Source organism: Lissotriton helveticus, chromosome 10, assembly GCF_964261635.1.
Source record: "Lissotriton helveticus chromosome 10, aLisHel1.1, whole genome shotgun sequence".
Classification (NCBI taxonomy): Eukaryota; Metazoa; Chordata; class Amphibia; order Caudata; family Salamandridae; genus Lissotriton; species Lissotriton helveticus.
The window spans coordinates 801,080,113-801,107,820 of NC_136071.1; the positions used below are offsets into that span (position 1 = coordinate 801,080,113).

General features: G+C 47.8%; 1 protein-coding gene across 7 annotated transcripts in view; it reads right to left on the reverse strand.

Annotated features, from left to right (window-relative positions):
* Nucleotides 1-27,708, reverse strand: part of WAC (WW domain containing adaptor with coiled-coil) — a 676,706-nt gene that overhangs the window by 243,345 nt on the left and 405,653 nt on the right. For all 7 annotated transcript variants that reach the window (XM_078663389.1, XM_078663395.1, XM_078663393.1 and 4 more), the window contains one exon: nucleotides 19,165-19,313. In XM_078663389.1, the coding sequence (XP_078519515.1) occupies nucleotides 19,165-19,313 (149 nt within the window). The remainder of the gene's footprint in view (nucleotides 1-19,164; nucleotides 19,314-27,708) is intronic.

The following is a 27,708-nucleotide window of genomic DNA, read 5'->3' on the forward strand; positions in this document are numbered from 1 at the left end:
GTTGTTGTGGGGGAGCACGGGGGACTACTAGGAATTGGGGGGGGGGGGGGGCAGAGAGGGAGGTTAGCGACTTCCACATACTGTAGCAACCACACATAGGTCTTTTTGACCTATTTGCCCCTAGAGGGGGGAGGGGGTGGGCTCAAGAAGGGGGGGCAGGGAGGGACAGGGGGGTTTAGGGGGTCAAGATGGGAAGAAATGGGGGAGAAGAATTGGGTTGCACTGGATGGTGCAGCACAGAGGAGGACAGAGTAGCGCACATGCAAAACAGCAAACACAGCAAATACAGTACGTGGTCATGAAAATACAATACACGCAACCAAGGGACGGTCTCAACTTGAGAAATAGCATGTGGGATGGGTTACTATCATGTACGGAAGGGATCTCAGCCCATGGGGAAATGATTGAAATTTCTAAATGAGTTGTAGGATTGCTACCATAAATGTCTGTGGTTTAAATGATGTAAATAAAAGGCTCAGGGTGGCGGCACTCTTGAGAATGTTGCGGCTGGATTTAGTATGCCTGCAAGAAACGCATATAGAGGCATCAAAAAGTTATCTTTTGGGACAACTGGGATTTGCTGTTCTTGCAAATTCTAAGCAAGGATCTAGGAATAGGGGAGTGGCTATCTTGGGTAGAACTGGGGACGTGGTTGTGATTAGGAAAAAGGAGGATGAGTGGGGGCGATGGGTAATTTTAGAAGTAACCTTTAAAGGAGAGAAATTTACCCTCGTTACGGTCTATGGATCAACGGAGGATGATCCTGAGATCTTTCAGTATTTGGACATGGAATTGGCGCATTGGGCAGAGCCAATAGTAACCTGTGGGGACTTTAATATACATGATCCCAAAAGTACTTTTTCACAGGCGGGAGGGTGTTATTCAGGTAGGAAAAGGAGAACATATAGAGCACTATCTCATCTGGTTATTCACAATTCCTTGATTGATCCCTGGATCAAGATTTATCCAAGTAGAGATGGTAGTACATTTTATTCTGCCACTCAGAGTGATGGTCAGATTAGATTACTTTCTGATCTCTGGGTCCCTGCTGAAGGGGGCACAGATGGAAAAACATCCCCGCGTAGTATCAGATCATAGCCCTTTAGTTTTAATTATTAAAATAGGTCAGGATCAGAGGAAGGAAAGACAATGGACCTTTGAGAGAGCGTTGCTCAAGGATGAGGGATATAGGGAGCACATGGAAGGTTGGATTAGGAGCTTTTTGCATATTAATAGAGGAACAGCTGCTCCAGAGATGGTTTGGGATGCATTCAAGGCCGGTGTGCGGGGGGAAACTATGAGCTATGTACTCTCAGCGCAGAAAAGGGAAAAAGGCAGAATAGAGGAAATAAAAAAAAACTGATGGAAGCTGAAGAGGAATTAGTGGTAGCCATTCGGCAGCGGTTATCATTAGAAACATATCTACTTAGAATCGTCTCCCTTAAGGCAGCAGCCAGAGAGCATATATCTAAGAAGACAGCGGAGAACTATTTAATTAGGAAAGAAGGGGCATATGAGTTTAGCGAGAAGGTGGGCCATCTGTTGGCGGGCCGAACTAGACAGAGGCTTGCAGCGTCAGATATTTCGGAAATCTTAGATGGCCAAGGGGATAGCGTTGTAGGGGTAGAAGGAGTGAGGGAAGTTTTTACACAGTTTTATGCATCCCTATACCGGGAGGGCAGTGGGGGAGAGTCCTGAGAGATTGAGGGGTACCTAAGGGAGGTCACACCGCCACTTATTGCCATGGAAAGCAAGGAGGAGTTGGAAGCACCTTTCCAGACGGCGGAATTTCTAAGGGCATTAAGTACTCTACCATCGGGTAAAGCCGCCGGTCCTGACCAACTGTCGGTGGAATTCTATAAAACATTTCAAGGAGTATTAGGCACAGATATGTTTAATATGATGAGGCAAGCACAACTTGGGGAAGCAATTCCCGATTCATGGGGGGGAGCAGATATAGTTGTGATTCTTAAGAAAGGGAAACCGTCAAATCAGCCAGGCTCCTACAGACCGATCACCCTCATGAACGCTGATGTTAAAGTCTATTCGAAAATGCTGGCCAAGAGACTTGCAGGGATTATTGAGAGCTTAGTAATCTGCTCACAGCATGGTTTTATACCGGGCAAAGGGACCACGCAACACACCAGGCAGGTGATCACAATGTTTGATGCGGCAGGTATTCTGGGAGACCCTATGGCGGCAATTTTTCTCGACGCCGAAAAGGCATTTGATAGGGTCTCCTGGGAATATCTCTGGTCTACCCTAAGGTGGAGTGGCATAGGGGAACGGTTTATGAAAGCATTGGAGACTTCATATAAGAACCCGTCAGCTAGAATTAGGGTCAATAGAGGGTACTCAGCAGCAGTCAAAATAGAAAGAGGAACTAGACAAGGCTGCCCATCATCCCCTCTTCTATTTGCGTTATATCTAGATCCCTTTCTGCGCAGATTGGAGGGTAACCAAGAGATCCCTAGACTGAGCCTGAATGGCTGTGAAGCAAAAACGTTGGCCTATGCAGACGACGTAGCTATTTTAACATCTAGTCCGGAGGCTGCCATTAGGGAGGTTGAGATGGAGGCTCAGAATTTCGGCCAGGTCTCTGGTTACAGTCTGAATAAATCTAAGACCCAGATAATTTGTAATCGGCATGTTCAAGGGGGCATAGACCCAAGAGTCGTAGAGTCAGCAGTATACTTGGGGGTGGTAATATTGGCGGATGTTAAAGTTGTCGTGCAGAACAACATGACTCCCTTGATGGCTAGTGTAAAATCGGATCTGGAACGGTTGAATAACCTCCACCTTTCTCTAATGGGGTGCACAAACATAATAAAGATGCTTATACTGCCTACATTTTTGTATCATTTTAGGGCAATCCCTCTCTTTGAAGCAAAATGGTTCAATACACTGGAAGGTATTCTCAATAGATTTATTTGGGCACAGGGCAAAACTCGTAGGGCATATAGGTTCATGACATTACCGAGAGAAAGAGGGGGATGGGGGGCACCGGACTTCAAACTATATTACTGGGCCGCCGCAATTCAGTATCTGCAAGGGCTGATCGGAGGGGGGGCCTAGATCAAAGAATAACAGATTGCTCCCCTAGAATTTACGCTGCCGTCTTGGGGGAGGACGTGGAAAACTGTTTTTTAACATGTGTAGAGTATGGGTATTATAAAAGGACCAGGTTCAAAACAGTTGAGGCGGGTATCAAGGTCTGGAGTGCTTTTATGAAAAGCCTGGGCATAGGAAGATTTAACCGGTATACAAGGTTGTTCAAAAACAGATCTTTTCCAATTGAGGTATTTGGGGATATGACAATGGAAAGGTGGGCGGCGAAGGGGATTACTCAGATTGGGGATGGTAGGAACTCGGAAGGATTTGTGTTATTTTCGGACTTGAGGGATAAGTATGGATTGGATAGGCAGGACTTTAAGTACCTACAAACGAGTTATCTAGGGAGTAAGCACGGGGGGCAGGTGGGGTTTAACAGAATTGAGAACATAGAGAAAATAAGGTTAGGGGGGGATCGCTCGATACGAAGCTTCTATGCTAGTCTCTTAGCTACAAAGCAGGATGATATGGATAAGTATAGTGATAAATGGGCAGGGAAACTGGAGGGCGAGACAGGGTGGTTTCAGGACTCCCTGGACTTGGGACGCACAGTTCTATGTTCTGCCCCGTTGCAGTCGCAACACTACAAAACCCTCTACTCACTCTACTACACCCCGGCTAGGATAGCAAAATGGGATGGGATTACAGGCACTACCTGCCCGCGGTGCAACTCAGCAGAGGCAGATATAATACATATGTTTGCACTATGCCCACAACTGCACACACTTTTAAAGGATATAGAGAATTTCGAGATTTCTTTAAGCATTAAGATAAGTCTTAGACCTGTGCACATATTGTTAGGAGTAGTACCTGAGGATGGTATTTCGCAGCGGGACTTCATCTTTGTTGCCATGGCTGTGTATAGGTTATGCATAGCTAGGGCTTGGTTGGATAAGAATCCCCCAGGGTTGCAAACATGGTTGTCTAACTTGTTGGCAGTATATAACTCAGAAAAACCCATCTACGCAAGGAAAGGTAGGAAAGGAAGGCAGCTGGGGTTACGAATCTGGGAACCTATTAGTCAATGGCGGGTGGGGCTGGGTTAGCTAATAGGATCTTGGCAATTTCTGGGTAATATTTAGAAAATGTTTGTAAATAGAAATTTCTTAGGTATGTTTGTAAATTTATCTATTGGAATCAGAGATGAAGTATTGACACGTCTATGTTTATGTTTGCGCCTACCAATGCATGGCTTTGAAAGGTTGACGCTCTGTCTAAAAGAACTTTTGTGCTGACTGGAAAATAATAAATACAATAAAAAAAAAAAGTGTGCTGCTACTACTGCTAGGCATTTGGTAAACACCCTTGGCGCTGTTGTGACTCCGAATGGGAGCACTTTGAACTGGTAGTGCTGCCAGTCTAGCACAAATCCGAGATTTTCTGTGCGCTGCGTGAATGGGAATATGAAAGTAGGCGTCCTTGAGATCTAGAGTGACAAGGGAGTCGTTTGGTACCAGTAGTAGAAGGACCTGTTGGAGTGTGACCATATGGAAATGGTCAGACTGTATGTAAATGTATAGAGGTCTTAGGTCTAGGATGGGTCTTAGAGATCCGTCCTTTTTTGGTATTAGGAAATATAGCGAGTATACTCCTTTGTTTTTCTGGAACTATTTCTATTGCATTTTTCTGCAGGAGGGATATTACCTCTTGTCTGAGCAATGTTAAATGTTCCTGTGACATTGGACGCTGCCTGGGTGGTATGTTTGCGGTGGTAGACTTTAGTTCCAGACAGTAACCTGATTGAATTATTTGTAACACCCACCTGTCTGATGTGATGTTTTCCCATGCTGGCAGGTATTGTTGGAGTCTTCCCCCGACAGGAGTGGAATGGGACGGGGGAAGGGAGTCATTGGGCAGGGGTAGAGGCAGAGCAGGAGTTGTTACTTTTACCTCTGCCCTTGTTATTGTTACCCCTGTAACCACCCCTTTGGTAGCCCTTGCCGTAAGTGGACTGTGTGGGGGCTTTGTATGAGGTGGAAGCTGTGTCTGAGGAATATCCTCTAGTGGCACCTCTATAGGATGAGTGACGAAATGAACGTCAAGGAGCCTGCGACTGCAGGACTCCCATAGATTTGGTGGTGTCTGTATCTTTTTTCATTTTTTCTAGAGATGCATCGACATTGGGTCCGAATAGGTGTTAAAACATCAAACGGTTGATTAAGAATGGCAGTTTGTAACTCAGGTTTGAAACCCGATATACGTAGCCAGGCATGTCTGCGTAGTAAAACGCTGGGATTAACAGCCCTAGACGCAGTATCTGCTGCATCCAGGGCACACCTAATGGAGGTGTTTGTAATGTTTTTACCCTCTTGGATGAGTTAGTTAGCTCTATCTTTGTACCTGTCAGGGAGGTGTCTCATTAGTGACTAACTTGTCATAATGTGCCCTATCATATCTGGCTAACAGTGCCTGTGTATTGGCAATAAGCCACATGTTTGCTGCCTGAGACGCAGTTCTTTTCCCTGATGAGTCAAGTAACTTAAGACTCTTTATCTGGTGGTGCGACATCACCCGATGTTTGCGAGTTTGCTCTCTTACGTGCGTTGGAAACTACAAGTGAGTCTAGTGGTACTGGCCCTTTAATGTATGCCGAGTCTGAAGGGGCAGCTTTATATTTTCTCTATACGAGGGTTAATGACCCGAGTTCTGACTGGGTCTTTGAAGACTTCAGAAGCGTGTTTAATCACTCCCTTAAGCATTGGTAAAATGGATGTGGACCTTTGTGCATTATCAAAGGTATCCATTACGAAGTCTTCCTCTACAGAGTCTGTATGTATGTCTACACCATGATATTGTGCAGCCCTGTGGAATAATTCTTTAAACCCTATAGTGTCTTCTGGTGGGGAAGGCCTTGAGGGGTACAAGTCATCCTGAGAGACATTTGGGACATCTGGGGTGGTATAATCATCCCATGGGTCAGGTGATCCTGTAGGCGTGGCTGGATCAGGTATGTTACCCCCCCATATCATCAGAGCTATCATCCTTGTTGTCATCATCTTGTGCTATAGAAGATGCTGGGGAATGCTGTGGTATGGGAGCATGTGGTGATGGCATAGGTGGAGGAGAAGGGGGAGGCAATCTTAAAGGTGAGGTAGCCATGTCCTCCTTTGCATGTGGAGCTGGAGCTGGTTTGTCCAGTGGTCGCTTCTTTGAGGCCAAAATCAACTGTCCAGTGATTGGGTCTCTAGATAGAGTCTTTTGAGCAGGGTCTGGGTAAGATAAGTCTTCTGCTGGAGTCCGATCTTTTGGTGCAGGTGAAGGTTTTGGCACCGAATTGGGTTGTTTTGGTTTTTTGACAATGTCCTTTGTCGGGAAAGCAGGAGTCTTTTTCGGCTCCGAAGCTTTTTTCAGCTCCGAAGGTGTTCCAAAGGTTTTTTCGGTTCCGGTATTGTTTTTTGGATCCGACGGTTTCTTTGGTTCCGGTCGTTTTTTGGGCTCCGGTCGTTTTTTGGAATCTGAAGCGGCTTTGCTTGGTTCCGACCTGGGTTTCGGTGCCGAAGGAGGAGTGGGTTTCGGCGCCGATGATTTGGACGTCGGCGTAGCCGGTGTCGTTGCCTTTTTCGGTGCCGGTAAGTTGGCGCCGGCGCCATGCGAAGGCTGACTCGAGCTTGAGTCGCCTGAAGGCTTAATTGTCTTCTTAGCCGGGCCCGAAGGTGGGGCAGTAGAAGCGGAGTGTCGGTGTGCACGCGAGGGTGTGACCGGAGCCTTCTTTGGGTGTGTCGAGGACGGGTTGGGGTCGACGGTCTTACTTACGACCCGCTGCGCTGGAGTGACGTCCTCGACTTCGGAATCTACTTCTTCGGAACTGCTGTCGACGTCGTGTTGTTCTGGGACGTGGACGCCTTCCTCGAAGTTGTCGTCCAGAATGGAAGTTGAAGATCGAGCCATTGTTCTTCTCGTTCTTCGGTCCCGGATAGTCTTTTTGAAGCGGAAAGAGGCACAAGCGGAACAGTCTTTGGCCTCGTGCTCCTGGGAGAGGCACAGGTTACACACCTCATGAAGGTCGGTGTGGGGAAACTTCGACCCACATTGAGAACACTTTTTAAATGGCGTCCTTTCCATGAGCTGGAGTCGAGGCTAGTTCGGCCCGAAGACAGTTGTCGCCAACCGGAATTGAAATCTTTGATGTTTAAGAGTAGCGTCGACTGGAAACGCGTTCGAAACTAAATTCTGGAAGCTGGTGAGGATTGCGCATCGAAGGAAATCTGTTCCAACACGGAGCACTGGAAAAATCCGAGGACCGGTGGCGGAATAAAACAATCTGGGGATGGAGCTGATGCCCATTCGCAGTATGATCCAAAGGAGGAGTCACCTATCCTGTGACTTCCAATGACTTTTCTATAACAAAAACAAACTGCAAACATACGGGCCCAACACTAGGTGGCCATCTATGCAGTGTGTAATCTGCAGTTCATATGCCTCGAACATGAAGTACCCAATTGTGGATTTGTTGTGTTTGACTAAACAGATCTGACATTCCTGGAAAATGTTGGGCTAAGAGGATTATGTTTTGAGGAATTGCGCATCTCCATATGCTCTGAGCTAGTTGAGAGAGCTGTAGAGAGTGTGTGTCCCCCTTATTTATGTAGATAATACATCGCTGCTATATTGTCCGTTCGGACTAAAACAGCTTTGTTTGATACGTGATCCTGGAACGCTTTTAATGCCAGAAATATTGCTAGTAACTCCCAAGTGATTGATGTGGAGTAGCGTTTGTTGTGGTGTCCACCTGCCTTGTATGGTGAGATGTAGTAGATGAGCCCCCAGCCAGTGAGCAATGAGTCTGCTGTTAACACTATTTGTGGAAACGGCTCTCGGAATGCTCGCCCTTTGGAAAGGTTTTGGGTGTTCCACCACTGCAGAGAGTGATGTGTGCGGCCGTCTACCAACACCCGATCTGTTAGCTGACATTCAGCTTGGTTCCACTGACGTGGCTAGCATTCCTGTAAGGGGCGCATCTGGAGTCTTGTGTGAGCTACTATGAATATGCAAGAGTCCATCATCCCTATTAGTTGCATAAACACTTGAGCTGGTAGCGAGTGCTGTGGTTGGAATTGTGTTATAAGGTCTTGCATGCTTGCTATCCTGGCTGGTTTGGGATATGTAAATGTAGTAGTAGTACTTGTATAGCGCACGAATCGACCCATGAGGGTATCTCGGCGCTTGTACGCATACCGCTGTGGAACCCTTCCTGGCTTTTCCCTGTGAAGTGCCCACTCCTGGGCACCCCCAAGGTGAAGCCAGGCATCCTAGCGTTGTTGGGGCCGTTGTGGAGATTAAGCAAGCTATTGCCCAGAGTTGCAGAGTGGGACCCATGATTAGAATAGGCACCGAGGCGAGAATTATCAGGTCCAAGGACATTGAGCCCAAGACCCGCCGAGGCGGGAATTGAACCCTGGTCCCGGGCTAGACCCCTGCATCAGGGTCTGCCGCTCTAACCATTGAGCCACACTTCTCCCTCCCCCTCCTCTTTCCCTCCTTCATTCACGGTCTACTTCCCCTGCTCCTACCCGCTCTCCAATGAATCTCTCCCCATGCCTGCTTTTTCCCTTACGCATGTTGTCCTTATTGCTGGTCTCGACCTAACATTTAACTATGTTGCTATGCTTTAATAACTGTGTAACCTTTGGTAAGATATAACCTGTAACTGGTCTGATACTCATGTAAAGCGCTCCAATACCTCCGGGTCTAGCCAGCGCTATATAAAACCATTCAAATAAAAATGGCCTTTTGAAGTGTCTATTGTGGCACCTAAATATTGCTGGTTCTGGGATGTCTGGATGTCAGACTTTGGGTGATTTATTGCAAACCTTAAGTCGTGGAGTAGTTGGATTTTGGTGTGTGTATGACATACACCCTGAATATGTGACTTGGCTTTAATGAGCCAGTCGTCCAAGTATGGGAAAACGTGAATCTGTTGTCTTCTTAAATGGGCTGCTACCATGCTAGACATTTTGTGAATACTCTGGGTGTGTCAGGGTTTTGCGAGTAGCCTCTACATATGTTCCTAAGTTGGCAACTAGGGCAAAGACAATCACTAAACCCAACCTGGTCAATGTTTGGTATCCGTGCCCTTAGGATAGGGTTTTTCTTCTACTGTGTACATAGTTCACTCCATAGTTTATGTAAATGCCCTCCCTAAGATGGCCGCCGCTGTGGCCGTTAAAGAAACCCAGAAGTTAGCGCTAGCTCTAGTTCATGTGTGCCCCGCGCGGTTTAGAAACTGCGCACTTCAATTGGTATTGTTCCTGAGACGGCCGCTCAAGTTCTCCGCTCCGTGTCTATCTTCATGACAGGAGTTGGAAGGGACTTAGGCGGTATTTAGCGAGTCAGAGTTGACTCCGCGCCTGCAGTTTATGCAGCGGGAGCAGAGCACGTTCCAACAGGGGTCTCACGTAGTTTAGAGAGAGCAGTTTCAGCCCCACAGAAGACGCCTTCATTACTCCTTTCGGAGTACCAGCGGTTGCGGAGGGTCTTCGCCTGCTCTTGTTTCACCACGCACACAGCAACGGCAGTGGTGAGTCCGTTCCCAGTCAGCGGCCGCAAGGACATTCACGGCTGAAGTTCTTCACGACAACAGTATTACAGAGGTAGCGTTGTCCCTGGAGAAAAGACAGTAAGCTACGCAGCGCTTCCCTTCTTGTCTGCGAACAGAATAAAACATTGCTAACCTTGTTGCGTTTTCCCTTGCTTAACCTTTCCCCCTCTTAAACTTCCCTATTTGCGCGCAGAAGGATTGCTTGTTCCAGAGACTCTACTGAGCCAGGATTTATATATCTGCACCTCTGCAAAGAAACCCAATGAAAGCAGACACTGGAAGCTTTCAGGTAAATGCAGTTTGTCCACAGGGAGAAGGGAGCTAGCTCTGTAGGAACTCACAGTAATGTTAGCTTTGTATTTTCTAGGTAGAAAGATTCCAACAACACCTACACAAATCGCATGAAGAGTAGCTATACCCTGGGAACCACTGGTAGGATAAGCTTTGTTTATTCAATAGAGAGCATTGCTATAGAAGGTGGGTTGTTGTTTATTCTCTTCCCCTCTGTGTATTAGGCACCCCCTGGAAAACAGACAGCAGAAGCACAGAACAAGGTCCGCAGTCAGTGAGGGTGACCGAAGTTCTCAAGGTGTCTCTTCTCTCTTCCACTTTCCCTTCCCCTTTTCCCCCTTGCTGGTGGATTTGCTCTTGGTGGCGAAGACACTGATAGGGGGGCAATTGGGTCAAGCATCGATACTGCCTCCACAAGGGGATTGGAGCCTTCTGACAGGGTGCTGTGGTAACTCCGAATGGGAGAACTTTGAATTGATAGTGCTGCCCGCCCACTACAAACCAGAGATATTTCATGAGAGCAGGGTGAAGGGGAATGTTAAAGTAGACGTCCTTGAGATCTAAAGTGGCAAGGAAATCGCCTTGTTTGAGTAGCGGAAGGATTTGTTGAAGAGTGACCACGTGGAAATGGTCTGATTGTATGTATAGGTTTAATGGTCTGATGTCTAATATAGGCCTCAGGATTCCATCCTTCTTTGGAATTAGAAAGTACAGGGAGTAAACCCCTGTGGTTTGATGCTGAAGGGGAACTGGCTCTATTGCATGTTTGTGCAGTAGGGAAAGCATCTCTTGTTTTAGAAGCATTAAATGTTCTGTTGACATTGGACACTGTCTGGGTGGTATATTGGGGGGAGTGGCAGTGAGCTCCAGGCAATAACCAGATTGGATAATTTGTTTCACCCACCTGTCTGTGGTGATATTGTTCCAGACAGGTAGGAACTGGGTTAATCGTCCCCAGACTGGAGTAGAATGGTCCGGGGGAGCGACGGAAAGTCATGGTTTTGAGGTGGTGGCAGTACGAGTATTGGTAGTTTTGCCCCTGTAGCCTCCTCTGTAATAACCTCTGGTAGAGGAGGTTTGTGTGGGTCTTTTGTATGAAGTGAAGGCATTATCTGTGTTGAAGCCTTTAGAGACGCCCCTAAAAGAGGAGCGACAAATGGATCTGGGAGCTTGCGATTGCAAGGTTCCCATTAATTTGGCGGTGCCATTGTCTATCTTTTCTAAAGATGAATCCACCTCAGGCCCAAATAAGTGTTATTCGTCAAAGGGTTGGTTTAGTATGGTAGTCTGCACCTCTTGTTTAAATCCTGATACCCTTAGCCAGGCATGTCTGCGTAAAAGGACAATGGTGTTTATGGCCCGGGAGGCTGTATCTACGGCATCTAGAGCACAACAAATGGAGGTATTAGATATTATTTTACCTTCCTGTATAGGATCATGGGCTTTTGATTTATATTCTTCTAGGTGGTGTTGTAGTAGGGTCTATAGCTTGTCATAGTGCACCCTATCGTATCTGGCTAGTAAAGCCTGTGTGTTGGCAATACTCCATATTTTTTTTATTTGAATGGTTTTATATAGCGCTGGCTAGACCTGGAGCTATCAGAGCACTTTACACGAGTATCAGACCAGTTACAGGTTATATCGTACCAAAGGTTACACAGTTAATAAAGCATAGCAACATAGTTAAATGTTAGGTCGAGACCAGCAATAAGGACAACATGCGTAAGGGAAAAAGAAGGCATGGGGAGAGATTCATTGGAGAGGGGGTAGGAGCAGGGGAAGTAGACAGTGAATGAAGGAGGGAAAGAAAAGGGGAGGGTGAGAGACAAAGCATGAACGAAGAGGGGTAGGGTGACGGGGGCACAAACTGGTAGACGAGTAATAGCTGCGTCTAAAGTCCAGTAAGCTGTGATCCCAGGGAAAGTGGTATCATTCCCCCAACTCCATTGCATGATGCCCCTTACGCAATGGACTCTTTCAGAGGAGTCTCTGAGACTCTGAGGCCTACCTACTGGATCCTTCCCCAAAAAGGGGAGAGGGAGTGCTTTGGCAAGGGGCGCCATACCATACCTCAACTGTGAGTGGCTCCCTTGGCGCTGTGGACTCTCTCAGAGGGATCACGGAGACTCCAGAGTATAAGTAAATTGGATCTTTCCCCAACAAGGGGAGAAGGAGTGCTTAGTTAAAGAGCACAAGGGACAGGGGGCTAGGCAGCGTAGCAGGCAAGGGGAGAGATTAAGGGAAGGGGGGATAGGGGCAGAGGAAGTAGACAAAGAATGAAACGGGGATAGGTTGGCTGCTTGTGACGCTGTTCTTTTGGCAGATGCGTCCAAGAGTTTTGACTCTTTGTCAGGCGGTGGAGCATCGCCTGATGTATGAGAGTTTGCCATTTTCCTGGCGGTGGAAACAACTAGGGAATCTAATGTCCCCTTAATGGATGCAGGGTCAGTTGGGGCAGCTTTGTACTTTTTCTCTAGTCTAGGGTTAATGACTAGCTCAAACTAGTTCTTTAAAGACTTCGGGAGCGTGTTTAATTACCCCTTTTAGCATTAGTAGAATAGAGGTGGACCTTTGTGATGTTGTAAAAGTGTCCATGAGGAGGTTTTCCTCTATGGGGTCTGTATTTAAGTTTACCCCGTGTTACTGTGCAGCCCTGTGTACTAGATGAGTGAAAGCTATGGTGTCTTCTGGAGGGGATGGTCTAGATGGATGGACATCTTCCTGTGGTACATCAGGAACATCTGGTGCGCTATAATTTTCCCATGTATCATTTGGGGTGTACTGAATAGGGTCTGGTCGAGGTTCATTATCCCCTTCATTATCTCCTTAATCATATCAGTATCTAGAGGTGGAGGGGATTGTATTGATCTTGGAGATGGAACAGGTGAAATGTATTGTGAGAAGTTGGCCTGATATGTAGTGCTCACTATTCTAGTGATCACTATGTATCAGTCCAAACAACCCTTATTGATGATTGGTTGTAAGTCAACCTTATAGACCAGCTATCCTAGTAGCATGGATACGAGCAGTCTAAGGCTAAGACTCTAGAGGGCGTGTTAAGCCAGCTGTTTTACCATCACATTACCCCTTGAACACCAAGTGAAAGGACACCACACAAGTTGTTATGAAAATAAACAGATATTTATTTATAACAAGACTACCCTGAACTCTTTATGAGTCAGGGAGCTAAGCACACAACAAAAATCTTACGAAAATACTTTAAGTCGCACAATTTACACAAATGCCCTAGGGGCACGAAAAACCATATACACAGTAAGTGGAATGCGAACTTGCTAGCAGGTAAGTAATACTTTTCTAGACTCAGGAATCGCTAGGCCTACAATTCTAAACACTGGGATTAGATGCAGGAGGCCTGTGGACGTCGTGTGCAGAGTGGGAACTCTCACGCGTAAGGCGGGAAAAAGTCTATGGAGGCTAGCAGTTGCAAAGTTACTGTTCTCGGGCGAACCAGACTAGGTGGGTCGAAAACAAGAGTGCATCCGAACACTTAGGGTGTTGGACTATGCTGGAGCACCGGAGTACTCGGGTTACCTAGCCCAGGGGCTGCGGCTGCATAGGGTTGAAGTTGCGTCGGAAACCCTCGTTGAAGATCCAGGAGCCTGAAGAAAGAAGTTGCTGGCAGGCGACCAGTGAAGAAGTTCGAGGTGATCCAAGCCTGGATCAGGGAAGAAGAAACCTGTAAGCAGAGGGGACCAAGTTCTGAATCACTAGCCAGTGATTTGAGTGGGCACCAGGATGGCACCGGACGAAGTCACCTCAGCCAGGTGAGTGGGCGCTGCTGGGCTCTGCAGTCTCTCGGACCAGGAGGCGTTGTCGGCGACCAGGATGGAGGTGCGAGCTGTCCCACGAAGGTACTTGCTGTCGACGTCGCTGGACCCAGGATTGGGCAACAAGTCTTGGCAAATGCAAGGTCCACGCGGTGGACCTAAAATGGCGTCTTGAGTGGACCAGGAGGGTCCAGGGTGCTCCTCTTTTGGAGGGGAGCAAGGGCTAGTCTGGAGCAACCAGACCAGCAGTGTTTGTCGTCGTGGAGCGTCGTGAGAGGGCCACTAGCCAACGGGCAAGCGACCTGGACAACGCGGTTGGCAGCAAAGAGCAGAAGGGCCCCACGCAGATCTCGTGGATGCAGGGGGGCTGAACTTCGGTGCTGGAGCTGCTCAGGGTCGGGGCTTCTCTTACCCCAAAGCACTCGGTCGAGGGTCACTCGGTGGTCGTGCTGGACAAGCGTCGTGCAGTTCTGAAGATGGCCGGTCCCTCGAGGTCTCGTCACACCCACGGATCACAGCTGGGCTGATGATGTAGGTTGAGGTCAGAGGTGCCAGGGAAGCCGGTTCTCGTCGTGCTGGAGCAGTCTTGATCCGAAGGAGAGACTGGGAACAAACCGCGATGCTTGGTTGGTGCCTGCTGCTGCAGGGTGACTACTCCTTAGTCACAAGGGAGAATCTTGGGAAGAAGTCTTGAGTTCCTTTCGTGGAAAGTAGTTTCAGGATTCAAAGATGATCTCATTTGGAAGGGGGCCAGTTCCTACCTTTATCCTGCAAAAAGGGGCTGGCACGCGACTAAGTCCTGCCCTATGGGTGGGACTAGGAGGGGGGTGGTTACACCCCTCTCCTTTGGCGGGCTTTCCCCAGATCAGGGGCTGGAGTGCCCCTGGAACTGGTTCCAGCCGGCCTATGCACAGTGAGCACTGGGGTGCCACTTGCAGTCACCTTCCTCTAAAGCCCTGCCTACCTAGGATACACAAAATCCTGTCTGGGACGGTGCTGGCACCGCCCCTGGCATGAAAACCCTTTGTCCTTGCCTCCTGGGCTGGGAGGACTCCCAGCAGCAGGAGGGCAGACTTGTGTCTCGGTGGCAGCATCCATCTTGTGGAGCTGAGGCTATGTCTGACTTTAACCGGGGTTACAGGTTACACACATGTCGTGTCCCTCTAGAAGGGTGGAATGCTAACCCCGTCGCCAGAATTGGCGAGGGGTTAGTATTCCAATTCGTATGACACCTTACTCGACATGTTTTGATAAAGCGATACCAGAGTTGGCATATAACCGCGAGGATTATAATGCACTTAAGAGTATATGGTATGCGATATCATGGAAACGGCTAAGGGATGGGTCCCGAAAGCCGCAGACAGGCTCAGCTCATGCCAGAGCACTATCTCACACGATTCCAAGCACTCTGCCTTCAGGATTGTCAAGGCCTGCCATAGGAGTGACTGATAGGAGATCTGTGTGCCCATTTAGGTTTAGATATAGGTATACTATATCTAAAGCAAAGGGTGATTACACCACCTTGCCCCAGCTGTCAAGCAGCCAGTTGTGTCAGATTTGGATGGCCAGCCAGGGGTGACATAATACATGCTGCAGCCCCTGGTAGGCCCTGGGTACCCCTATGCCCTGGGCACCTAAGGTACTCTGTACAGGGACTGATAAGGTGACTCCGTATCCAATTAGATATGTACCTAAGGTACATGGAATCCATTTTACAGAGAGAGCAGTAGGCCTGGGGTCCTGAATAGCAGGGCCCCAGGTCAACTAAGTCAGAAAACCAGCAAAACACCAGGCAAAAAAGTTGGGGGCAACCATAGTCAGGGATCTACCTTCCTACATGTATTGTGGAGAAGGGATCCTTAAAGGAGAGGTGGCAATGTCTCTTTTCTTTAAGGGAAGTGGAGATGGTGTAGGTTTGTCCATTTTCCTTTTGTTGGAAGGGCTAATCCTAATATGACCTGTTTCTGGGTTTATTTCGAGAGTTTTTTGTGTAGGATCAGGTTCAAAAAGCTGTTCCTCAGAAGCATGGTGTTTCGATGCAGATTTTTTTGGGTCCGAATGCTTATGTGGCAAAGTCTTTGGAGTAAGTTTATGCTCCTTTGTTTTGGTCTGAGGAGTTTTTGTATGTTCCGAAGGTTTGCTTGGAGTCTTTGGAACCAGTTGCTTGGTTGGCGCCGATGATATTTGCGGATCGGAGGTGCCGGGTGTTTTTGGAACCGGTTGCTTTTTTGGTTCCGATGTGCGTTTCAGAACCAGTGGTTTCTTTAGTTCCGAGGATTTTTTCGGATCCAAACTTTGAGTGTCTTTTGGTTTCGGTGCCGAATGCCCCGGTGTGGAACGTGTGTCGGCGCGGAGGAAGACAATGGTTTGTCTTTTGGTTTCTGTTTCGGACTCTTTGGTCGGTGCCGAGAATGGAGTTTTGGCACCGACGGAAGGCTGACTCAGTCCCGAGTGGCCTGAAGGCTTAATTGTAGACTTCTTTGCCGGTCCCGAAGGCGGGGGAAGATTTTTCATGTGGGCACCTGGGCCCGAAGGTGAAGTGGTTACCAAAGCCTTTGGATGGGTATGTGGGGGGGGACGGGGAGGGGGTGGGGGAGGTGGAGGGGGGGTCGATGTCAGTACTTACGACTCGTTGCCCCGGAGAGATGTTTTCAATGCCGGAGTGCTCGGCGTTGGAGGCGCTGAAGGTGCCTTCTTCCATCTGCTCCTGCTCCGGTACATCGATGCCTTCCTGGAAGATGTCATCCAGGATCGATGTCGATTATCAAGCCATGCTTCTTTGAGCTCGACGATCTCTGATGGTTTTCTTGGAGCGGAAAGAGGCACAAGCCGGACAGTCTTTGGCCTCGTGTTCAGGTGAAAGGCAGAGGTTACACACCTCATGCAGATCAGCATGTGAAAACTTGGTTCCACATTCAGGACATTTCTTGAAGGGAGTCCTTTCCATGAGCCACGAAAGCCTGATGGCGCAGTTAGGTCGAAGGACTGCTTCAACGACTGGAACCGAAGTAAAAGTTTGTGAAGATGCCAGTCGAAAGGGAAACTCAATCGAGACAATGAAGAATTGGGTAAGGATTGCGCGTAGAAAGTTAACTCTGTAACGATACCGAACTGGAACGCGTGGAACACATCCGAGCCCGATGGCGGGAAAAAACAATCTGAAGATGGAGTCGATGCCCATGCGAACTATTGTCCAAAGGAGGAGTCACCTATCTCGTGACTTTTCCAAGACTATAACAAACTGCAAACATCCGGGACCAATACCAGATGGCGGTCTATGCATAGTGTGTGATCTGCAGCTCACATGCCTCAAACATAAAATAACTAAAAGAATATTTTTATACAAAAACAATTGGTCTGAAGTTCAGACTTTGAGTATGTGAATTTATTTGCTGATTGGGTGTGTACAACAGATGATTAATACTGTCCTCTGATACGGCCTTACTGCTCAATCACACTACCACAAATAGAGAATAAGGTGTTATCTACTGTTACCTCTGCCTACCTTTGAGGTTCCACAAGACCCTGCACACACTATACCTCATTTTGGTATAGCATATACTGAGCCAGCTTTGTACAGGTGGCCGGGTGCAGAATGCAAAGAAGGTGTTGAAACCAATGGGGATACTCGTTTGGGCAAAAGAGCTGATAGGCTTGCTTCCTACAGTTGGCTGAAGGAATCCCACGACTGGAGACTCCTTGGCTGGGGGGAAGCAGGGGTGTCTTTTGGCATCTGGTCTTCTCACTAGATTCAGTCGTGGGGACCCTTCAGGTTGAGGCTGCAGGCATTGAGGGGGTGGTCAGGAGAGGTCATCCAATGCTGTATCTCATGTTAGGATCGCCGGGGAGACTTCACTGGGTCGTGGGCCACCTGAACTCAGGCTGTACGCGTCGGGTACAGAGTGGTACAAGTGTCGCAGATCAGCCTGGATCCGGAGGCCCTGGGTTGGTTTCTTTGCTGGACAAATCCGGTATCCAAAGGAGACTTTGTTAGAGACAGCACAGGTTCTTTGAGCAGGGCGTCGCTGGAGGAGACAGGCCATTGGGCTGGGGCAAAGTCAGTAGTCTTCTTCTCCAGTGCTGCACAGCTCTTTGATCCTCCTTCGAAGGTCATCGAATTTGAGGAACAAGGTCCAGGGGAGCCCTTAAATACTAAATATAAGGGTGCTACTGAAGTCGGGGCAGTAGCCAGTGGTTACTGTCACCTAGGGTGACTATACCCTTTGGGTGCACCCTCCTTTGGGGAAACGGGCACATCGTTGTTCCTACTGGGTCTAATTCTCCAATTCAAGATAGAGAATTTCTAGAAGTGGGGTTAACATCAGATTTTGCAAAACCTAGGGGTGCACCGCCAGGCTATGGTGAACACTCCTACTATGCTTACTAATTTTTCAAGCCTGTCCTGCCACCAAAATGGGTTCTGACAAGGGGGCAGGCATCTCCAATAGTTAGAGCTGCCCATATCTGCACATCACAAGGTGAAAGCCTTTGAGCCTCACCACCAAGTGTCGCTGGTCCTGCCAGGAATAAGTGTGAAGCACCTTCACCCAGAGCAGGTTTTGTTTCTTATCATACGAGGTCAGAAGCCTGTCTGGTGTTGGCTTGCTGGCAGGGACCAGTCAGCCAATACACTAGACCTTGGTCGTTTTTCAGGGGGGTATCTCTAAAATGCCTTCTGAGTGCATTTTATAATAAATCCATCACTGGCATCAGTGTGGCTTTATTATGCTGATAAGTTTGATACCAAATTGCTCAGTCTTCAGTAAAGCCATCCTGGAGCTGTGGAGTTCGTGTTGATAAACTTCCAGCCCATGTACTCAAAATGGCTCCACTATATTGCTCATGCAGCTATGTCTTCACCTGTGATATGGTGCAGCCAGCCTTAGGGCTGAGAGGCCTGCTAGAGAGGTGACTTACCCATGCCTCAGGCCGTGTTGGTGGGCATGGCACACAGGGATGTGTGCCATGTCAACTCTTCACTATGGTCTGCATCAAAACATGCAACTGGCATTGGCGGTGTGTGCGAGTGGCAAGGGGTCTCTAAGGGTGGCATAATACATGCTGCAGCCCTCAAAGGCCTTCTCTTCTCAAAGGCCATTTGTTGGTACCAGTCATACATTTTACAAGGGACTTGTGGCCCACAGGTGTGGCAATAGTGGAAACAAAGGTACAGTTTTGGGAAAACACACAACTTGGGAACTTGATTGACAGGGACCCAGGGCACACTCAGTCAAGTTAGTATCAGTTATCTGGGAAAAGGTCAGGGGGTAAACGTGTAAAGGGGCTCTTTCCTACAGTCTCCAATTCTAAGAAATTGTGACAAAACAAAGTGACATGAGACACTACTTAGGTCTTTAAGAGTCCCGGAAAAACAAATCAATACGTAATCTAGGTAGATAAAACAAGGGTTTGCATTGAGAAATTGCAATATAATACCTTTGGCTGCGACGATACAGGTGGTGTACTGATCAAAGGCTTCAGAGGAACGGTGTTACTCTGAGGTGTACTTATCCTCGGAGATACGTAGGATCTTGGTGATGAAGCATCGGATGTTAAGGACAATGGAGACTGATTAGACTGTTGAGCTGTTACAGAATAATAAAAAAAAAGATACTTTAACAAATCAATTTGCAAACCATCTTCAAAAAATGTAAAAAATTAAAGCATTTGCATTAAGTTTTTTTCTGGATGTAAGAAATTGGGATTAGAGTCCTTCACAATTAATAGGTCAACAATTGACTCTTTAATGGAAGCAAAGTACCCCACTGCAACACTTGACTCTCAGGGTAGCAGAGCAGTCTGTGTCCTACGCAGAGGAGATGGTCTGGGTTAGTAATTTTCTTTCGCTGGTACGTAACACTGAATAATATATTGTCCAGTTAGTGCTTTCTATTTGTAGGAAATGTACATGTATTACCTACAAACTACACTATACATTACATTTACAAATATATAAGTATGGTAGACAGAAATAACTTGTCATACACCCTCATCACATTTCACTCCTACTGGGTCTTGAACCCTTAAATCAATCCCTCCCCCAACAATAACAGATGTAGCATTATAACATAAGGGAGCGTCATTTTAAATAAGACAGGCCTACTGGCATTCTCTGAGTGTAACCACAACAACATATCAGGCAAGCCTATTCTCTTTGTCAAGCCGTCACTATCGGAAGCTGGCTCTGTATGAACAATTGTTACTTACCTGTAAACAGGTGGTTCTCCAGTATTGGTGTCTTTCATAGATTCACGTGCTTGAATATTCCCCGTCGTCGAAGTGGGAGTCCCACGGTAAATAAAATAGCAATAATGCTAAATATATGTATATATATGAAAACATAGTACATAATAAAAGAAGAGGAAATACAACTGAAAACCTCCAAAATGATTCCTACATAGGAATGCATGGAAAGAGAAAAAACTACTTGTAACATATTAGTGTCATTATGTTAGTCCAATTTGCAGCCAATCAGGCGCCAGCACCCTCTAGAACCTTCTCCTCAGAAGCTCAAGCCCTCAGATTGTCGTAGCACCAAAGTGACCAAGAGTGCATGAGGAGAAGAGAGCCTCTGAGGGGAGGAGGGTGGGTCGCATGTGAATCTATGAAAGACACCAATACTGGAGAACCACCTGTTTACAGGTAAGTAACAATTGTTCTTCTCCAGTATTAGGGGTGTCTTTCATAGATTCACATGCTTGAATAGAATAGAAAGCAGTAACCTCAGAGAGCTGAGATTGCTAGGCACATATGGAAAACCAAGACAGTAATAATAATACAGTCATGTAAAACATCATTAGCAATCACAGCAAAAACAGCAAAGAGGGGGGGAACAGAGGCTCACCTTATTGGAAAAGATGACGAAGGACTGCCTGTCCCACTGCGGTATCCGCTTCATTGATGGCATCCAAACAGTAATGCTTGGTGAAGGTGTGCCTGCTGGACCATGTCGCTGCACGGCAAATCTGATGAAGAGGCACACCAGCAAACAAGGCGGTGGATGAAGACATCGCCCTCGTAGAATGAGCCCTCACTGAAGACTGCAATTGTTTGCCAGCTTGTAGATGGCAGAAGGTAATAGCTGAAGAAAGCCAACGGGCAATTGTTGGTTTGGGAACTGGATGCCCCTTTACGCAGTCGTCCGTAAGCAATGAACAGTTGATCGGACTTGCGGAAAGAGGCAGTTCTTGCAATGTAGAATTTAAGGCATCGTTTGATGTCCAAAGAATGCAAGCGCTGCTCCGCCGGAGAGCTTGGGTCCGGAAAGAAAGTTCGTAGGAACACAGGCTCATTCAGATGAAAATCCGTAGGCACTTTAGGTAGGAACGAGGGGTTGGTGCGAAGCGCCACTCCGTTAGGTTTGAACTGTAGATAAGGCGGCTTGACAGTAAAAGCGTGAAGGTCGCTCACGCGACGAGATAAAGTCAAAGCCAAAAGCAGCGCAACTTTCCAGGTGAGGAATTTGATATCCGCCTTATGGATAGGCTCAAATGGTGACTTCATAAGTTGAGATAGGACAACATTGAGGTGCCAAGGTGGAGGAGGGCGCCGAACAGGTGGGAACTTGCGGAAGAGTCCTTTGAAGAATTGACGTATGATTCTGGATGAACAGAGGGAAGAAGAGCCATCGTGTTGAAAACAAGAGATTACAGCTAGGAACACTCTCAGGGTAGCATGAGAAAGTCCTGACTGACCGAGGCTTAAGAAGAACGGAAGAAGCTGCTCCGGAGTGAAATGGATGGGATGGACATTCGCTGCCACGCACCAATGACAGAATCTCTTCCACTTGAGTTTGTAAGTTTTGATGGTAGATGGAGCCCTAGCCTGAGCAAGGATGTCTCTGCATTCCTGAGATATGTTCAAGTCTGCGAATTCAAGGTGCTCAGGTTCCATGCCGACAATTGTAGCATGGAGGGGTCCGGATGGCACACTTGGCCTCTGTCCATCGTTAGGAGGTCTGGACGGGGGTCGCAGAGGTATGGGCTTTCACTGGGACAGCAGAAGCAGTTCCGAAAACCATGCCTGTCTGGGCCAACGAGGTGCGATCAATATGATGTGGCAGGGCTGTCTCCGCATCTTCCACAGCACCCGCGGTACTAGCAGAATCGGCGGAAAAGCGTAAGCGAATAGATCGCACTAATCGATCAAAAGGGCATTACCGCACGACCCGGGGTGGGGATGCCAACTTTCGTAAGACGGGCATTTTCGATTCTCTGGTGTTGCAAAGAGGTCTAGAGCTGGGCGACCCCATTGGTGGAACACAAAGTCTAGAGTCGGCTGGTGCAGGTCCCATTCGTGTGTTGAGGAAGTGGACCTGCTCAGAGAGTCCGCCAGGATGTTGGACACGCCCGGCAGATGGACAGCTGTCAAGGTGATCTGATGACGGAGAGCCCAATCCCAGATCGACTGAGCCAAGCGAGACAGATGAGGAGACTTGGTTCCTCCCTGTTTGTTCACGTAGTGCATGCTGGTGGTGTTGTCCGTTTGGATAAGCACTGACTCCCCATGAACTACAGGTAGGAATGACTTGAGCGCTAGGAAGATCGCCATCAACTCTAGCCTGTTGATATGCCACGTGCGTTGGGACGGAGTCCACTTGCCTTTGATGCATAGGCCTTGGAGATCAGTGCCCCACCCCTCCAGAGAGGCGTCCGTCGTGAGCGTGAGATCTGGTGCGTGAACGAGGAACGACGTTCCAGTCTCCAAATTGGTTGGCTGCGCCCACCAAAGCAAGCTTTTTCTCATGCGGGCCCTGACAGCAACTAGGTCGTTGAAAGACCCGGAGACCTGACGCCACTGTAAGTCCAGTTCCTCCTGGATGGGACGGGTGCGCAATCTGCAATTTGGGATCAGTGCGATACAAGATGATGCCATCCCCAAAAATGACTTTAACGTCCGAACAGAAACGGACTGTCTTTTTCGAATGAGGGAGACTAGACGAAGGATCTTCTGTCGCCGCTCGTGCGAGACGAACGCCTTTGAAAGTTTCGTGTCTAGGATCGCTCCCAAGAAATTCCTTGTTTGTAGAGGCGCCAACTGTGACTTTGACGTTGATGGTCAACCCCAGGGATTGAAACACCTGCTGGCAAAGACGAGTGTCCTGACATAGATGATGGTGGGATTGAGACTTGAGGAGGCAATCGTCCAAATATGGAAAGATTAAAACGCCCTGGAGACGCAGGTGAGCCACCACAGGGGCCAGTACTTTCGTGAACACACGAGGAGCTGATCGCAGCCCGAAGGGCAGGACCTTGAACTGATAGTGCATTTGTCCCACTTTGAAACGCAGGTACTGGCGATGTTGTTGGACAATTGGGACATGAAAGTACGCATCCTGAAGGTCTATGGTGGTCATGAAATCCTCGTTGGATAGAAGACGCAGGATTTCCAGCAATGTCAGCATGCGGAAAGATTGGCACTTTAGGAACTGGTTGAGAGCCCTCAAATCCAGAATGGGTCGCCAATCTTCGGTCTTCTTGAGTATGAGGAAGAATCGAGAGTAAAACCCTTCTCCCCTTTGATGTTTCTAAACCACTTTGACTGCACCCTTTAAAACAAGAAGACGAACTTGATGGTAATGCTCCTCGAGGTGTGGAGGAGGGGGGGCCAAAAGGCGGAGTACGAGGAGGAATCTCGACGAATTCTACGGTATGACCCCGCTGTACAATGTCCAAAACCCAGCGGTCCAAGGTGATGGAGGACCACTGAGAATAAAAACAGAGATTCGACCTCCAACACTTTGGGGATGACAAAAGTCATTGGCGCTTAGGAGTGGAGCCGCGATAGGAGGACTTTCCCCTATAGGGTCTGGAGGGCTGCTGACGAGTCTGCTGAGTGGATGTGTAACGCTGGTTGCCCTGATTGTAGGAGCGATATTGTTGCCCTCCTCAAAAATAGGAAGAAGTGCCGCGTCCGCGTGCACCTCGAAAGGACTGCTTCCGGAATTGCAACGAACCTAAGGACTTTGCCGTATCAGTGTGTTTCTTAATAGACTCCAAGGCGTCATCGATGTGAGAACCGAAGAGCGATTCACCATCATACAGCATATCAAGTATCTTGGATTGGACTTCCTGCCGGAAAGAGGTGGATTTTAACCAACCCTGGCGTCGGAGGGCAGTTGCACTTGCAAGCAGACGGAAACCTGTACTAGCAATATCGACTGCACAGTCGATCATTTCTTCCGAAGCTCTCTGCCCATCATGAAGAATCTGCTGAGCGTCCGCCTTGGAAGCTTCAGGTATAAGATCTATTAATGCAGATATGTCCGACCACATCTGCCGGTCATAGCGTCCCAAAATGGCCAAGGCATTGGCCGCACGGACAGAAGTGGAAGCCAAGGTTGAAAACTTGCGGCCAATAGCGTCTAGGCGTCGACCCTCTCTATCCGGAGGTGCGGTGATTGGAGACGCTGGGTTCCGGGCTCGACGCTGTGCAGCTTGAGTTACCACTGAGTCCGGCTTAGGGTGAGAAATCAAGCATGCCAGAGAACCAGTTGGGGCCTTGTATTTTTTCTCAAGGCGCGGTATTTGAGCAGGCAACGAGTTTGGAGCCTGCATGAGTTTAATTCCCTCCTTCCAAACAAAATCGATGATCGGAATCGTGTGGACCTGCTTATAAGGCTTATCTTTAAAATCATAGAGAAAACAGTCCTCCTCACGTTGCGATCTAGGCAATTTGAAACGCTGAGCCGCTTTATCCATTAGAAGATGAAAACTGGCGATATCTACAGGAGGCGATTCACCAGAGTGCCCTGGTTGAGAAGGCGTCTGTGCTCGGTAATTGTCCCACTCTGCCATATCCTGGTCACCTGCATCTTCGTCCGAATTGTCAGGGACCTCTCTGTCCTCACGTTCTGGGACCGCCTCATCATCTGCATCGTGCGGATAAACCGTAGTATGGATTCTGATTAACGTCTGCACCTCAGACGAAGTCGTAGGTGGTAACGTTGGCGGAAGAGACGGTGGAGGCAGTGCAACGGCAGCAGGAGATGGTACAGGAGTACCTTGTGGCGTTGCTGGGAAACGACGGTTGTAATCATCCAGCATATGTTGGATATTTGAGATCAAGGTTAACGGTATCGTAGCCATAGGCACTTGGACCAACTGTTCCTCAGGTTGAGACTCTTGGTCTCCGCCATCTTCGTCAGTGTCCGACTCCTGACATTTGATAATCAAGTCAGAGGGGCTATGGGCTGCCCCAAACGTGTCACCTTCATTTTCAGAGTCAGTTTCGTGCTCGGATGTAGTGGCAAACATTGGAGAAGGTGGTTGCGGCTCTGGAGCAGAGATCTGTTGGCACTGAGCCTTATTGAGACGATGGGAAGAATCAGTAGATGATCCTGAAGTCTTCAAAGGCACTAACAGTAACGAGGAAAAGGAAGCCGGTGCCACCGTCGACGGCGCCGTCGACGGTACTGATTTGGCTACAGACGAGGACGATTTTGAAGAACTCTTCATCGACGGAGTCGTCGTCTGGGTCCCAGTCGATGGACGATCCATCGTAGACGAAGTCGTCGGCGGAACAGTCGTCGACGGCGCGGTCAACAACGGATCAGTCGTCGATGCAGGTAGAGCCTCCGTAGACTGAGTCTTCGTCGACGGGGCTTTGGTCGACGACGACGATTCCCTAGAAACTTTCGTCGACGAGGATTCCTTCTTGTACGTCGACGAGGTGATGGGAATCGTCGACGGGACAGGCTTGGATGGCAAAGAAACTCTCGTCGACGTGTATGAAGTCGACGAGACTGTCGTCGACGAAGTAAAAGCTGATGCCGTCGTCGTCGAGGATGCAGACAATGAGGTACTCGTTGTCGGAACGCTCGTAGACGGTCCCGTCGACGACGGAACTCTAAGAGGCGTGGGAACACCCCCAGAGGCAGTAGAAGACGCCTGAGAGCCAGTTCTCGTGGGCGTAGTGGTAGTAGGAGTGGTAGGAGACACCACAGAAGCCAAAGGCAGGGCTAATTGCTTCTTTTTGAGGAAAGGAGATGGAAAATCCTGTACACTACCACGCTTAGAGGCTGAAGAAGGAACAGATTGAAAACTCTCTGCAACTGACAGGGCAGAATCCTTGTCCTTTAGACGTTGTAGCCAAAGAAGAAGACGGCCTTCTCTGTCCTTAAGAGTCTTAGTAGAGAAAGTTCTACAGAACTTGCAACTGCCAGCCTCATGATCAGGGTATAAACAATAAATACACTTCTGGTGGGGGTCCTTCTCAAAAAGGCGCAGCTTCCCACAAGAAGAGCAAGGTCTGAATAAAGACTTCTTACTTGACATGTTGAGAAAAGACTGGAACTAGAAGATTTGAGTTGAAAGACTGAGCAGAGCTCAGGGAGACTCCCTTCACACGACGTGCGGTAGAAAATCTGAGTGCTTGAGCTTCTGAGGAGAAGGTTCTAGAGGGTGCTGGCGCCTGATGGGCTGCAAATTGGACTAACATAATGACACTAATGTGTTACAAGTAGTTTTTTCTCTTTCCATGCATTCCTATGTAGGAATCATTTTGAAGGTTTTCAGTTGTATTTTCTCTTCTTTTATTATGTACTATGTTTTCATATATATACATATATTTAGCATTATTGCTATTTTATTTACCGTGGGACTCCCACTTCGACGACGGGGAATATTCAAGCATGTGAATCTATGAAAGACACCCCTAATACTGGAGAAATACTATACCTAAATGAGTTATAGCGTGCCCAGAATCCAGTGGAAACCCAAAGGTAGGCAGAGGTAAAGTAGATAGCACCTTACTCTCTATTTGTGGTAGTGTGGGCGAGCAGTAAGGCTTCATCAGAGGGTAGTTTTAAGCAATTGTTGTACACACTCAGGAAGTAAATGATGCCACACACTCAGACTGAACTCGGACCAATTTGTTTGTATCATAAATATTTAGTTCTATTTATTTTCTAGAACTAAGCAAGTCTGGCACATGTAAGTTTAAGTGATACTTTTCAAGGAAAGTTGAATAATACGAGCAAGATGAATGAAAATTGCTTTGTTACAGGTAGGTAATACTTTTTAATACAGTGAAAGAAAACAAGTTACTTACCAGTAACATATGTTCTCCATAGGCAGGCTAACCATACAGACGCAGAAAGTCTAGCTTTCCCAGGGAAGGAGGGTGGGTCACAAGTGAATATATGAAAGATTCTAATACTGGAGAACTAAAGTTACAGGTAAGTAACTTGTTTTCTTACTCCAGTATTGAACTTTCATAGATTCACATGCTTAAATCAGAGTAGCTGGCAGTCATGAGCACAATTTTTGTTCTTATCGGCGAACAACCGTAAATAATGCACAGAAAAAGATTACAGAAAGGAAAACATGTCCTCAATTTAGACTTCTTAAAATATCAAGACTAAGCCTAATCCTACGGAAAATTCAAAGTAGTAAGAAAACAAAAACAAAAGGCACCATCAAAGCTTATATGCAGACAAAATATAGCCAGAAACAATACATTTATCAAAGAATGTGCAAGGATCTTAGGAAAGAAAAGGAAGGAGGGATGAGAGGGAAAGCTCACCGCTACTGAAACAGGTTCCTCAAGACTGCTTGGACCACTGCAGTATAATAATAATAATTCTGAGTTTTTAAAGCGCCTGGTTACACCTGCCGGTGTGTCCCCGCGCTATCAAGGACTGAGCAGCAGCCTGGACAGGTGGCGCAGGACATGCGCCGGTAAATTAGGGCTTTGGAAACAAGAGAGTTTTCAACTCTTTTCGGAACAGCACCTCCGAGGGCTCCGCACGGAGCTTATGTGGGAGGGAGGTGCGGCTAAGTAGCGAAAGGAGCGCCCTCCCATTCTTGCCCTATTAATTCTAGGGACCGAGAACAGGCCTACACCCATGGAGCGCAGGAGCCGGGGGGCTTGTAAGGAAGAAGCAAATTGCGCAGAAAACCTGGCCCCTTTCCATGGGCAATCCTATGACTGACACAAAGTGCTTTAAATTCTATTCGTTCCTTGATAGGGAGCCAATGC